This window comes from Chlorocebus sabaeus, chromosome 21 (genome assembly GCF_047675955.1).
Source record: "Chlorocebus sabaeus isolate Y175 chromosome 21, mChlSab1.0.hap1, whole genome shotgun sequence".
NCBI lineage: Eukaryota > Metazoa > Chordata > Mammalia > Primates > Cercopithecidae > Chlorocebus > Chlorocebus sabaeus.
The window spans coordinates 47,585,788-47,601,932 of record NC_132924.1 but is presented as its reverse complement, the minus strand read 5'-3'; the positions used below and the strand labels follow the sequence as shown (position 1 = coordinate 47,601,932).

General features: G+C 34.4%; 1 protein-coding gene across 10 annotated transcripts in view; it reads right to left on the bottom strand.

The window, feature by feature from the left end:
• Window positions 1–1,269: 1,269 nt before the first annotated feature.
• Window positions 1,270–16,145, bottom strand: part of DGKB (diacylglycerol kinase beta) — an 833,256-nt gene continuing 818,380 nt past the window's right edge. For all 10 annotated transcript variants that reach the window (XM_073009083.1, XM_073009084.1, XM_007981994.3 and 7 more), the window contains one exon: window positions 1,270–5,452. In XM_073009083.1, the coding sequence (XP_072865184.1) occupies window positions 5,345–5,452 (108 nt within the window). In that variant the 3' untranslated portion in view covers window positions 1,270–5,344. The remainder of the gene's footprint in view (window positions 5,453–16,145) is intronic.

The following is a 16,145-nucleotide window of genomic DNA, read 5'->3' as shown; positions in this document are numbered from 1 at the left end:
GAATGAATGTTTGAATACAAATATGGAGTAAAAGAGAAAGAGCTTTTGGGAACTTCTAGTGCCTCTGCCACCAGTGGTAATTTGTTGGAAAGATTTAATATTCTATTACAAATTTTTAACTTATATTGTTTTATATGTATTTTTAATACTTAATTTTTTACACACTTAGCATCAACACTTTACAATTAGTGTTCTGTAGTTAGTTTCATGAGCTTCAGAGAGTTTATGAAGTCACTTACATTCACAGAATATAATCTAATCAAACTCCCTGGAAATGGAGAATGGCCAGATACTGCTTTCAGAGTTTTCAAGCCAAAATATCTGGGAATTATTTTTTTTTTTTTTTCATTTCTTTCTCTTCCAGAATGTAAAATTAATTTTCTAATTTGGGGGGTTTGCATTATTCTTTCTCCTTCCCTCTCTTACTTGCTTTCTTGCCTCTTTCTTGTACTTTCTTCTTCTCTTGTTCCTTGTTTAGTTAATAATTTTAAGTATAAGCATTACCCAAATGATTCATCTGTAAATTCCCTAACTTTTTTATAAGACGAGTCAATGAAGAATTTAGGACTTGATTTCTGTGTCCCTACTCCCATTCTCCTTCTCTTGTTCTGAATTTCCTTGATTTGACTTCTTTCCTTATGTAAAGTTTTAGCTTTTCAAAAAGTCACTTGAAGATCTACTTTCTCTAAAGGCCTTTTCAAATTTATTCACCAAATCATCTTTTCCTCCTTTGAATAGGTTGTATCATATTTTACTTACCTTCATTCTTCGCTTATCCAATTGTGTAATATGGTCATCTGTTTACTTAATTCTTCTAAAAGATTCAAAGGTGTTCAGAGAAGAAATTGTTTCCTTAAACATCTTTTAATTGTTGCAGTCCCTTTGCATAATATGTTTAGCCTAGTCAATGCCCAAGAGATATTTGTTGAAGTCTGTTACACAAAATAAAATAAGAAATTGGTTTCATCCAGAAAATTCAACTTGAGTTCCCACAATTCCATCATTCAGGTTGTTGCCTTCTTGGAATCTAAAATTGCTGGAATAATATGCACAGCAGCAACTTGGGGCCCAAAGCACCACAAATTGGAATAATTTGGTTCTTAATTGCATATAATTCAGTCCCTAATTACTCCCTGACAAAAGGTAGGGTGTCTGGCCTCATATCCCTAGTGGATATATTCAGTGGGGTAGATGGATTGTTGAGATGCTGAAGGAGTTCATTTCAGAGACAAAATCTGTCCAAAATAGCAGTAAGAAATGACACTGAACTGAGTGGTTAACATTTTTATTTCAAAAAGCAGGATATTGTATATATCACTTTCTGAGAAAATAATTAAGGTACTATAATTAAATGAGTTCCATGTTTTTAAACACGATAAGGTTATACAGAATCTCTCAAATGTGAGTTTACTCAAACTTTATTTAAATATAGCAGAATTTAATTGGGAGTTTTAAGTGGTGATTTCTGCCTCTCACAAAATAGAAGCTCCTTTACAGGGTTTTATTTATTTATTTCCTTAAAGTTACAGCTTTAATATATGTTACAAATGTTTAATCTTTTAATAGAGAATATTATTCAGTTATTTGAATAATAATGGTGAATATGATTCAATATTATTCAATTATTATTTAATTATTCGGTACTGAATAATCCTTTAGGGGTTATATGTGCCATGAAAAGTACATTTTTCTTTTTTTTTTTTTGAGACAGAGTCTGGCTCTGTCACCCAGGTTGGAGTGCAGTGGAGCGATCTTGGCTTACTGCAACCTCCGCCTGCCAGGTTCAAGTGATTCTTTTGCCTCAGCCCCCCGAGTAGCTGAGATTACAGGCATGCGCCACCATGCCTGGCTAATTTTTGTATTTTTAGTAGAGACGGGGTTTCACCATATTGGCCAGGCTGGTCTCAAACCCCTGACCTTGTGATCCGCCCGCCTCAGTCTCCCAAAGTGCTGGGATTACAGGCGTGAGCCATCGCGTCCGGCCACATTTTCCTTTTTGTAACCAATGAACAACAAACTAACATTGACACAAAAAAGAAAAGAATGATCTCAAAATCTTGTCTCATTCAAGGAGAATACAGTGTGAGATTCAAAACATATTCTTCCCTGAAAAATTGCAACTACTTCCCATATGCCTAAAAAACGAAAATAAAATAAAATGTGGAAACATGCATGTGATTCATTAGCCCTCACTGGATTTAAATTTCTGTCTGCAGTAGACTACGCTAAACATCTGAGGCTTTTGTTTTATTCTGGCTATGATCACATGAACCTGTTTTAAATAAAATTAAAACTGTTTTAAAATATTAGTTTTTAAACTTCCTACAAGATATCTCCTTTCACCACAATAAATTGACCAGCATTTTCACATCAAATATATGGTGTACACATGGAAGTGGAAAAAATAAATTTATGTCTTTTAAACTTTCTGTTTCTAGGTAGATACCTCCCTTCCTATTTCTTAGAAGTGTGGATATCAAGGTTTACCCTGGAATCTCTCTCTGGAATCTCTCTCTGGAATCTCTCTCTGGAATCTCATCAACTCAGTGCCTAGCAATGCTTAGCAGAGTGTATGTCTCTTTTTTCTCTTTGTTTCTGACTGCTGTTAAGTCCAGCATTAATTTACACTTAAGAGTTTCATCCACTTAAAACTTTATACCACTATGTCTCTTATATTGAAAGAGGGCAACTCGACAGCTCAAAATTCATCCACACACATAGAAGTTTCCATCTTGTAAAGCTAACATTCATCATTCAATATTTTAATGTACTATAGAATTTTCCTTAAACTATATATTTTTCATACGAAGCTGTCATAAAACTGAGAAGAATATCTTCTCTGATTTCAAACCCATCAAGTTACGTTTTTAAAAACTACTTTCCAAACCCCAGGGGCAGTATACTTGAGGGGGCAAGCACATCAGTGTCTTTAGAAAATGAGTTGAGAAAAGTCAAATTGGATTCATATTTGAACGTTTATTATTGGTACCAAAGAATCCATCTGACTGAAAATGTAACCACTATTAGCACTAATTGTAGTTATACAGCTACATTGAAGTGAAGCTGCATCCCATTATTTCAATTATTGAAATCTTATAGGCAGGTTGTTTAATTTGTCTCATCCCACTGTCTATCCAACAGCTTTCTACTGCACAGATTGTTAAGAATGATTCACAAACTGTTGCTGCCTTCAAACTATATACTATAAAAGGTAGCCAAGAAGTAATTGTATGTTGTAGCGAACATAAAATAATTTGTGGCTTCAAAATATGTTTTTGACACAAAGCCTGCCTGCCCATTGTAGAAAATTTTGTCAATTCATGTGAAAATATTTATTACCTGTAACCATAGATACAAAAAATCAATGTGTGTGTTGTGTAACATTATGTCGGTAATGTACTTGTTACTGTTTTGAGATTTCTTTTGGTCTAGATTACTGTTCTGCCAAACAATTTTTTATTATACCAGGGCAAGTGATTGCTGTACTAAATTTGCAATTGTAATCATAATTTTCCGGGGAATGCTAAATTATGTCTTAATTTTATTCAAAAGCTTTTATTTTTAAAGTAATTAAGCTTATTGTTGACTGATATTTACCATTCAATGTTCCAGGAACACTAAAAGAATACACTTTGTACATAATCTTCCATTATAGCACAGTGCTTGAGAGCAGCTATTTGATATAACAACATTCAGTTGAGTTTTCAAACCAAAGAACTAAAATTATAGCAATTTCACTTGAAATCCATAAATCCATGCACAGGATTGTGTTCAACAGAATCACTAAATGCCATTTGTTATTCAAAGATGAATGAATCAATAACAAAATAGAACTGATAAATCATTAGCACTTTAATGCAGAGTGGAGAGAAACTAATAAATCATGCAGTTCAAGCACTCATTTTCCTTATGGCATGTTTGAAAACATAAAACATGCAATGATGAGATGCAGGTCAATATGAATGAACAATATTACAAGACTGCTCAAAAGCATTTCATTTTACAACATAGGCTTAATGAAACACTAAAAGAAAAGTACTGTTCCATGATTTTTAAAAACAATCAGAGACTCCAGCTATGCCATGAACACCTTCAACAGTGATCTAGGCTGTTGTTGCCAAATAAACATTTGAAATGTCATAAAGATGGGAGTGGAGTAGGTGAGGAGGAGGGAGCTAATTGCATGCATGATTCCCTTCCAAGAGCTCAGTATTATTACAAGTACCAATTTATACTAGAAAGAAACTGATATAATCATTTACTTCCTTCCAGTGTACTTAACTGATCCATGAAAAATTACATCTATATTTATAAATGACTAAAAAAAGCAAGAAATCATCTATTGAGCTTTCATTGTGTTGTCTGGCGTATTGTCTGTCTGTGAAAGGTGAGAATTTTAATCATAATTAATGGGTAACTCACTCTCTTTCCAGCATCTTAGTCATCACAAAATTAATCACAGGAACCATAAATTTGTTCCACAATGCTTAATTAATTATGCATTAACCCATTTCTCTCAAGCATCTTTTTCTGAATCTTTGGTGGGAAACACATTGATTAGGCACGTAGTTTAAAATATCTATTTGGTTATTGGTGTGGTTATGAATTCTCTCCTAGATTCTCATGCAGAAAGGAACAAGGCTTGCCATATTACCACACTTGACTGTCAAGTAACATATTTTCACTTATTTCTGGAATTAAAAAGAAAGCTAAGCAAAATAAAAACCGCGTTCTATTTTTCAGCACAAGAAAACTTTATACCTGATATTTTTATTTCCGCTCAGAAGAGTTAAGATGTTGAAGAAAAACTATGTATATATAGCAAGGTATTGTAGTCAACTATTTAATAAAATCTTTGAATTAAAAGTTTCTCCTCAAGTCATAGGTCATTGATACACTGATTCTAAAAGGGAAACGTATAGCAGTCTGCAATTATGATCATTGTAGCATTACTGATTAGTGCTTCGTAATCATTGGAATCACACTGAGAATCACATTTCCCATGGTATTTCCTTTTTCATGTTTCACAGGTTTTTCTCACAGGTTAGTAAATGGAAATTGGGGAAGAGATGGGTGGGAGATGTAAAAATCTATTGGAATGCATGCAACAAAAATATGCAGTATCACTTCAGGTAAGCTGCTTTCTTCATGCAAAGATGCCTATAAAAACTGAGACAATAAATTTTCTAATAGCTGAACTTTACATTAGCTTAGTAACAAAACCTGTTAAACAACTTCCATGATTGTGTATGAGCAGGAGACTTGAAATGGTTCAGATTTCCAGCATATGTGTTCCATGGCCCAATTATGCTAATTCAATTTCTAAGAATGAAACAATACAGGATTATTCCTTGCTTCGGTTTCTTGTCCTTTTGACGAGGGAACAGAATAACCCGGTTTTTGGAGGAGGGCCCATCAGCATCGGAGCTTGGTTCTTGTGTGTAATTTTTATCTAGAAAAAAAAGAGAGAGAGAGAGTAGAGCAATCTCCAGATACAATACCAATTTGTGAGACTCTCTGTTAAGGTTAATAATATTTCATGAGTGACTGAAGCACCACAAGTGTAAAATGTAATTTCAGAGTTTCTATTATTTCAAAAATATTTTTAAGGGAGATAGAGATATGCACTTAAATACTATCCCAATGCTCAGGATAATAATTTTAAAAATTATCTGAAGTCACATTTTAAATATTATGTTACCTCTAACCTCACCTGTAGTAATATTCCAGAACTGCTTACTTAGGTTACATGATTATCTAGTATTATTTCTTGACCATTGGTTATGTATTTTTTATTGAAGTCAGGAAAGAATGCACCATTATAGTTTACAGAGTCCTAGTTATAGCCCAATATCAAGATGTACTTGGTATCAAAGCAAGCCTTATTTATCTTGCTAATCAGATTGTTTCTGTCTTTCAACATGAACTGCAAAGCTTAATTTCAAAACAGTCATTAGAAATGAAAGTTAAAAGTTAACATGCATAAAAGGTCAGAAATGATGAACTAGCTTTCTAATTTGTTAATTAATTGGTAATAGAATAGAATCAAATATTGAAAAGCCTGCTTAAAACACTTTGAGAGACTGTTCTAAAGCTACTCGTTTTGATTTCTTTGATATAAAACTACGAATCACCTTAAATGAGACAACCTTAAAGTAGATTACGTCTGCAATTTTCTCTAATTCAACTCTAAATTAGAGAAGACATTTTATGAATATATGCTATGCTCAAAGCTAATTGAAAGCAATTATCAAAGTGGCATTTTGTCTGTGACTTTAAGATACATTGTAAGATAATAAATGATTCTCATTATGTAATAAAAAGGTCACATCTTGCCTTTGGGCTAGTGACGCTAAGAGTTTTTCAAAAGCAATCTGAGACATTTTCTTTAGCGAACTGCAACTAATACAAGAACCATCGCTTATTAAATATCAGTTGTCACCTGCACAGCATTCGCATCAGAGATGAGTATTTCTTTCAAAAAGAAACACCACCTCATTAAAAGCTGCAAAAAATATATCTCTTAAAGTGCATACCTGACATTTTCAAGTTAAAATGAATATCCTTCACTTGTCATTCACTAATAGCAATGAAACAAAAAAAAAATGTATATCACGTGGCCAGGATCATTAAAATCTGCAGTGGGGCTTTTGGGAAATGGAAATTTACTTCACAGTCTAGAAAGACAGAAGTATGTGAAAAACCTTGAAAGAATGAACAACTTTATTTAAGTCTGCTGGAATCAGGTTATTCGGGAAGGATTCAGTGTTCTTTTTCCTGCAAAAATAAATTGCACCTGTAAAAGGCCACTAAGGCTAACCCAGCCTCAAACTCCATGGATATCTGACTTCATCTTATTTTTGTTATATAATGAACTAGGGAATTGATAGTCATATAGTTAAGACACCAGAATGCACTTAACTCTGTAGACTGAAAATGATCTATACCAGATTTTCTCTCAATAAGTCAGCATTAGATTATACTGTACCTTATATCATTGAGTTTTAAACTCCTCCGAAATTCTAGCTGTAGACAGGATCTAATACTGCATCATTCATCATTTATTCATTTCACAAAATTTGTTCAGCCCCTACTATGCTTCAGACACTGTATCAGGAACTTTGAATAAATAGACAATATACAATCTCTGCCCCCAAGAAATTATAGTCTAGCAGGAAAGGTAAATTGAACAAGCACACGGAATAGTGTCACAGATGCTGAAATGGGAGGCTTAGCAGAAAGGCACTATTTTTTAACATTGAAAATGAAAATGAATCATTTTATGCACAAATGTCATTTTTAAATGAGCACTGGGAAAGCAGTTATCACATATTACTTACATGATAACCTTAGATTCAAATAGAACATTGAGAGCTAAAGTAAGAAGATTGAGATTTCTGGTTCATAATTTCTGGACTAAATGCTTTACAGGGTATAATAGTATTAGGGCATTTTGGGAAATTCGATCATTATTTCCAAATAGTTGTTAAGATGATGAAAGAAATCTATCTTTCTAGCCATTTATATATATATAAGTTAGTATCAATTTATGACAAAGTATAGCAAAACTGTCACATAATTATTAGCTATAAGATTTAGCTGCTTCTTTGTGTTTTTTTCTGGGGGGGACATATAAATTTTGTTTGATTATGACTATTCTTATATTGAAAACCTTTTTTTTTTTATTTAAAAAAAAGAAATTACATGATTTTATGCCTTTGAAAAATAGCACAGTATCTCATTCGGTGCTCTTGATACAATGGTGCCTTTCATCTATGTGAGTAATGAAAACACAAGTTCGAGTTTCCAGTCACTCATCAGAATAATGGCCAGTACTATTTTAAAAATTATAGGTAACCTGTCTTCTTGGTTGTTTAATCATTTCTGTAGTCAAAGTACACAACTGTTTATTTAATTTAAGTTTATTTCTGTAAAAAATGAAATCCACATCCTTTTTGTCTGTTGTTTATGGAAATGAGAACCAATTGGTTTTATTTTCTTCTTTGTTAGGGGAGACCACATGGAGGAAACTAGCATTCAATAAATGTCTATTATGAATCCTGGCTTTTCACATGGCTGATTTCACTGGATAGTTACATGTCTTAGTATATTTGGGCAGAAGCAAAATCACTCTACTAAAGATGAGAATAATTCCAAGCCACATGGATTGTCGGTGTCACAGTCACAGAAATTCCAGGTGTAGGCTCTAGGAAGCTGCAGAGACTCAAGTGAACCTGCAGACTCAGGTTGCTCATGTGGCAAAATTCTGGTTAATGGGGGTGGACAAGGCCTATGATTATGACTCTGATGCCTGTTTTGTATACATTGAACATTCTTGTCTTATTATTCTTCTTAATTTTCTACCCACTAGAGAAATAACAATGAGTAAAAATTTTATCCTCAAAAACCTTAGGATATATTAAGTTTCAGCAATCTAAGGACATGAACCAAGTGGCCTCTCTTTGAATGCTTCCTTCTATTAAGAGTCAGGTAATTACTTCTCAGTTATTCCTTGATACATCAAATATTTTTGGGGCACTGGGTATGAACAAGGCACTTTGCAACATGATTTTGGTTATTTAGTTTCTAAGAGACTCTGACATTATTATTTGAAAGAGAATACTGGGCACTCATAAACAGTGGTGATGGGACTCCTAGAAACTGGAATGACTCCGTGAAGGTGGAGTAGCATTGCTTGCAACATGCAAGGTAAATACTCTCAGATACAGAATGGTGGCCTCCTATAAAACTCTTCATTCTCCTTATCATGTACCCTTTTAGAAAAGCAACAGTGGCAGAGAAAGGTTCTTCTACTGCCCGTGACTATTTCTACTTCTGTCTTCCTATTTCAGATTAAGACTGGCCACTTCTAAGAATAAAAATACCAAAAATGTGGGTTCAGTTTCACTTTATACTTATTCAATATGAAATAAGGATGCACATATAGAAATCAGTAAGAGAATCAAAGATTACAAAGCATAGTCTTCATCTTCTTATTTCTATTACATTGTTAAGGTTGAGTAGTTTGATAGTTGTGATATTTCCACCTCATAGTTGTAATGTTAAGAATAACAACCAGAATAAAAAATAATATTGATCTGGCTCTTACTGTGTGCCGAGCTTTTTGCTAAGTGTTTTACACGTTATTCAGGTGCCACCTAATTCATTCACTTCTTTGAGTTGCCCTCAAAGTCCACTCCCATAAAAAAAGTATTATTAGAGAAGAGTGTAAAACTGAAGTAGAATTTCATAAAAGAGATAGAAGAGGGTATTTATATCTCACAGCACATAGCAAATAATGTTTATTCCCCAGGTATTTGAATTCTCTTCAAAGACTTTCTTCAGCACAACTAAAATCAGAGGGAAGAGAAATGGGTCTTCCCTGATTAGTTTCCCAGACAGTACTTGGTTCAGCTCATTGGTGATTTCTTTCTTGCTTCCCTGTCTTCCAACATCAAATATTTCCAAACCCTTTGTTATGAAAAGTAGCTTTTCTCTTTCTTTTCTTATCTGAACAACTGCTCAACATCCTTTCCATAATCATTTACTGAAGCATTCTGATAAGTTTAGAACAGAGGTGGGTCTATTTTCTTTAAGGAATTCTTATACCTGCTGTTGAAATTATTTTAAAAATAATTTTACTTTTATAATATCTAATTTTGACCTCCTAACAACTCTGGGAGGTAGCTGTCAACATCCTTACTTTACACTGGAGGACAAAGAGACCTAAAAGGGTTCTGCTACCTGCATAACATCACTCAAGTGGGTAAATGCAAGAGCTGGGTTTGATAGTTGACTCTCAAATCTCCTAGGCCCTCCTTGCTAATTCCCACCTCTGCACCTTTGTGCTAGTTATTGCCCTAGAGAGCATTCCCTCTCTTTTTTGCCAATCAAATTTCTATCCCTGTCCTGCCCAGCTTAAATCACACATTATTGTAAAATTTCAAAGTGCAGGGATAAAAAGAAGATTCTAAATGTCCTCAGAGAGAAAAAAAATAGGTCACTTACAGAAAAATAAAAATCAGCATGGCATCAGGCTTTTCAAAAACATTAGTGCTAGAAGACAATGAAGAAACACCTTCAAACCCCAGAGGAAAAGTTAATTTTATCTGAGAACTCTATACTTAGTCAATGTATTGATTAACTGCAAGGGTAGAATGAAGACATTTTCAGTCACAAAAGTATCTAGAGAATTTTCCTCTTATATACCCTTTAAAATGTATTTGGGGTGTTCTCCAGCAAAGTAAATGAGTGAGTTAAGAAGGAGAGTCAAAAAACAAAGGATTCAACTCAGATCCAGGATGACAGATTTGCAAGAGAGCTAGACAGAAACCTAAAGGGAAGGACTTCTGGCATATAAACAAAAGGAGTGTGGATAATAGATAAATTGATATGGTAGAGTTTTGTCTTTTTTTAAAAAAAAAAAAAGAAAAATGAAAACTATTAAAAGGATCACTTTGCAAAGAGAAGGAAAAAATTCTAAAGCTTTACAGGAAAGAAAACTTGATGGTAGGTCAGGACTTGGTTCTGCAGTTGACAACATTGTTATAGTCTCAATGATTATATATTTTTTATTGATTTAAATACAATTATTATCTACTTCTCAGAAGCAGAACAGTTTAATGGCTGCCTGGGCCCACCATTTCCTATCTAGGGGCTATGAGCAAGTTACTACGATTCATTTCCCTCATCAGTGCTGTAGAGCTTTTAATATCATGTCTCATTGGTTTTTTGTAAGGACTAAATGAATCAATGTACACGAAATGCTTAGACTGTTACCTGGTACAAAAAAAGCACTCAGTAAATATTAACTATTAGTAATAGAGTTAAACACAGTAATGTAAGAGTGTTAGAAACCACCTTTCTATAGGCACTAAGTAAGTAGAGTATACCTAAAACTAATCCATAAAAAAGTAACAGCAAGGCATATTTCCAGATATGGAGTAAACGATCAGAAGAAATAGTCCAAGAATCAAAGTGGTAGCATCTGATGAGAAGATCTGTTGACACAGAAAAAAGGACACAGGATGGCTATTTTTCTTGCAAGTCTATACATTCTGCTTTTTTTTTGTTACATGTGCATATACTATTTTGGTACCAACTTTTAAATACTTTTTAAAAATCCCTCTGCAGGTGATTCTCCTGCACTCTAGTGTTTTAGTTCTCCATATGTGATCCACAGGCTAGGCACACTGACATCACTGTTAAAAATGCAGACTCCCCGGGCCCACCCCAGATCTTCTGATTCAGATTCTGCTTTCTAACAAGAACCCCAGGTGATTCCTCTGTGCTTTTAAATTTGAGAAGCCCCAGACTATTTGTCATTGTACTTCTCTTCCTAAGGGGCAAGACCAATAAGAATCTGTTGACTGACCAATTGAATAAATGAATGGATGAAAGTTCCCTTTTCTACATGCCCAAAACACATGAAAACAAATATCCTAACTTACTCAACTTTAATTACCTTTATTGGTAATGTACTAGGTACCAGCCTACCTTATTTTAGTACGGAGGATTGCAAGTTAAATAGACTTTTTTTTTTTTTTTAAACCTAACTGAGGTGTTTGTAGTATAATGATGATAGAGGACATGTGATGGTATATTGTAATATGCTTTAGCTAGGGATATTCTCAGGGTACAATAAGAGCAAAAAAAAAAAAAAATGCCATTTAGATCATGGTGGAAGGATGGTGGCAGAATTAAAATTGAGTTTTAGTCACATGACTCTGACAGCAGAGGTTAAGGGCTGGTGCCATACCAGAGGTATGAAGATCAGATGGAAGGTTAATGTAGTTATCCAGAAAAGAAGTGAAATACACTTTAGTCATGGCAGTGCCAATGGGAACAGACTGGAGGCAGATTTAACAGATATTGTGGAGGCAGAAGTGCAGGATATGATGAGTGAGTGGGTGTGTGGGGCACTGGAAAAAGACGAAGATTTTACTACAATTTCCATGTTTTTGGTCTTCATAATGTGTGTAGTGATGCTTTTTATAGAAAGAGAAGCATTTTTGGTAGGGGTGAAAACGAGGAAGGGGTGAAAACCAGAAATCCAGTGAACCCACTGTTGAGGGTGACATTCTGAAGGAGATGCTCAGTATCTTTTGGGTCTGTGGATATGGTGTTCAGAAGGGAGAACAGGTCTTGAGATAGATTTGGGTTTGATTATCTTATAACAATGTCAGCAATTGAGAAGAAATTACTGAAGACCAGTGTGGCAAGTATGAATAGCAGATGTTAGACTTTGTAACTGGGGAATGCTGCCATTTAAGAGTGCAGCAGGAGAATACAAACAGTCGGAGAGGTAGGAGAAAAACTGAAAGAAGTGCTATTTTATAAACATTTCCAATCAATCCTCAGAGTGCCTATTAATGAGGCCCTCTTCTATTAATTAGGGTGAAACCTTCAAACTACATCCAATAAGGTGATGCATGCCTCAGTTTGGTACAATGGTCTATATGTCTGTGATACAAGCTATTAAATTATTTAACTTAATTCTAAATATAGAATTATTATATTTGAGAGTGATATATTGAATGATATTTAAGTAGTCGTTCATATTGCCTTAGGGGTTGGCAAACATGTTCTGTAAAGGATTAGATATTAAATGATTTAGGCTTTGTGGTCTCTGAACTACTCAGCACTGCCCTTATACAGCAAAGGCAGTTTTGGACTACATGTAAATAAATTAATGTTGCCATGTTCCAATAAACTCTATGTCTAAAAGCTATAATTTTAATTCCATATAATTTTCACATTAGGAAATATTACTCCTCTCTCGATTTTTTCAGCCATTTAAAAATATGAAAACTATTCTTAACTCCGGCTACACAAAAACAGGCAACTGGTCAGATTTGACTCACAGGCCATAATTTGCTGACCCTTGAGTCAAATTTGACCCTTAAGTCATCAAATACTGAAAATTAAATCTAGAATTATGAGGCATAAGGTGGAAGAAATAATTTTAATTTAAAATCATGATTTATTGGGTCAATAGGTAAAAGATGGATAAAAGTGGAAATAATTCTCTTTGGCATATCTTTATTATACTAATTACCACCATTCAGAAATCATTGTGTGAAAATTCTGAATTAGAATATATATTAACATTCCTCAATTTTGATAATGTACCAACTGATCAAATTTGGCTTAAATGCATTCTCTTTTTAATTAATTCTCATTGCTTTGCACCAGGGTGGGCTTAATAATATTATGGTTCTTCAAACATACCTCAGCAGGTAGCATTTTTCCTGTTAAATATTCACCCTGTATCTAGCCAAAAATTTTCTCCTTGCTTCATCTCTTTAAGAGTTTATTATCACTGAATTTATTAAGCTACCTTAAAAATGAATGGAGTTTTCAGAGCAAAATAAATGTCATAAAATATCTGTGAGTAGAGCTTAATTTAGCAATTATCTGAAACATTAAAAGTTACCTAGCTTGATTCTGGAATAAAATTGTCTCCTTCTAATAATGGAAACCATTTTGAATTCATGTGTGTAGCTGAGCCATATGACAGCGGGAATAAAGTACATGCTAAATTTTTCAGGTCCATAACTGCCAAAAAAGCAAAGCAATGAAACATAACAATTTTCTAAAATCCGTGTGCTAGTTTTTTTGTTTTTGTTTTGTTTTTTTTTTTTAAATAATTCTAGCCATTATTTTCTGGAATGATAATTTCCAAGTTTAATGTTAAAGTCTTTGATCTAACATCAAATTCAGAGAAATCATTGTGAAGACTTAAAATAAAATCCTTCAAAAATGGGGTTGATAGGTTTACTTGCCAATGAAATTCACAGGAAGTTTAAATATGTATGGAAAAGAGAACACTTATTCCTGAAAGCGATGGACTATTTGGCCACATTGCATGGGAAATATTCATACCTGGATTTGAAATCGCTTTAAACATATAAATTGTGTTCTTCATTCCAAAATATTTTTGTGGCTCTAAGTTGGTTGCCAGGGAAGGTCAAAGACATTTTAAAAACATTTTTGTTACTCCATGTTTCTACAGAGAAATGATCCTCACAATTTTAAACCAGTAACTGTTTATCTTTTCTTAGAGCATCTCCAAATCTTTGGGCACATGGAAAATAGAAGACAAAAACATAACAAAACAATACAAAAACACTTCTTTTCCTAACTAGAGAATATTTACAACTTGTGACTTGACTTTTCTTGCTGAGTAATATTTCAACTAAAATTTTCTATATGGCCTTTTTTCATGTAGTAATGGGGTTAAGGACATAGACCCGGGACATGAGGCAAGGATTTGTTTCCCAGATTAGTCACTGGCAGCTATAAAACCCTGACCAAAGAATCTCAGTTTTGACCTTCAGTCTCTATTTGCTAAAGTAATACAACAATAGCACCTACTTTGAAAGACCACTACAAATACCAAATAAGGCTATGCATGTCATATACATGCTTAATAAATGTTATTATTTTTAGCATCACTATATTTAGTCCTGTGGAAACCCATTTTGCTAACCCCTCTTCTATCTGAGACAATAACAGCTTTCTGTGTCCCTTGGGTGGCATTGGGAAATGGCATATTATGGCCATCTGTCTTCTCCCTGTGGCACCTGGCAGCATTCCTGCCACATGCCAGACACCAATTTTACCCAAAAGAAAGATTAGAAAAAAATGAATATGGGACATTTACTAACCATCAGAGAGCATAATTATTTTTGTTCGTTTGTTTGTTTAATCAAGGGAGTCCAATAAGCTCACACTGTCTTATTAAAAGAAGAAACTTCTTTAATGGCCCAATTTCTAGATTCAGCCATAACCTTGGCTATTTGGAGCATCACAGCACTGATCTGAAAGACTTTCTCCTCAGCATTAAACTGCATCATGGTAATAAAATTGGATACAGATGTTCAATTTTGATAACTTATCCACAAAAAATTGCCATTGCTTGGTGTTATGATAATTGATATTTCTAATAATGTGCTTAAGGCATTGAACAGGGAGAATAATTCAGTTGCAATAGTACTGGACTAGAGAGGAAACTGATTGTTCTTCCAGTCCTCCTATTTCAAGGTATTGTTTCATCATTTATTCAGTTGTTCGAAATGATCCAGAAATCCAGATCATCCTTGACACCTTCTTTTCCTTACCTCCCATAACCACTCATCTATTACTGAATCTAATCATTTTCATCCCTCAAATTTTTTCGTATATCTTGAATTTTTTTCCTTTTTACTACCGTGTTCTAAGGCCTGAACAATTATAGAACTCTTCTAAATGGTCGTTGCTTCTCCCACCAATTAATTCCTCACCTAGAATGATCTTGTCACCGTGCACATCTACTCACATCACTTTCCCGTTGAAGCCTCTCTTTACTTCCACGTTACCCTTAAATTAAAGCTAAACGTTTCTCCTGAGGGCTCCCAGGTCCTGCTGCTCTGCTCCCACTGGACCGTGTGCCTCAACCCACGCTGCCTCTCTTCTTTCATGTCTTCCTTCTGCACCCTGAACACATCATTTTCCCTCCCATATTGTGCTGTTTTCTCTGCATAAGACACTCTTCCCTTTCTTTGGGGCCTAGTTATATCCTCCTCCTCTTTTAGTTTTCAGGTCAATTTCGAGTTTCTTTGAAAACCTTCCTGGACCTCCTACAACGAGATCAAACACTTCTATTATAACCTGTCACAGTACAATAGTACCACAGTACCGTAGTATCACAGTTCAAAGGATCATGAACTTTCCCTCACAGACCTTATATCATTATTGAAATTTTATATTTGTGGGACTATTTGAGTTATGTGTGTACCCACACTGAGATCAGAGATCATGTCTTTTTTTGGTTCACTTTGTATTGTTTTCTCTCCATTGCCGACACTAGGACAAAATGTCAGCAGCTTCATAGAGATGGAATTCAATAAATGTTTGTTGAAAGAATGAATAAATGAATCACTGATAATTCATTTTTTTTGAGATGGAGTCTTGCTCTTGCCACCCAGAATGGAGTGCAGTGGCATGATCTTGGGTCATGGCAACCTCCGTCTCCTGTGTTCAAGCGATTCTTCTGCCTCAGCCTCCTGAGTAGCAGGAATTACAGGCGCCCACCACCACACCCAGCTAATTTTTTGTATTTTTAGTAGAGATGGGGTTTCACCATGTTGGCCAGGCTGTTCTCA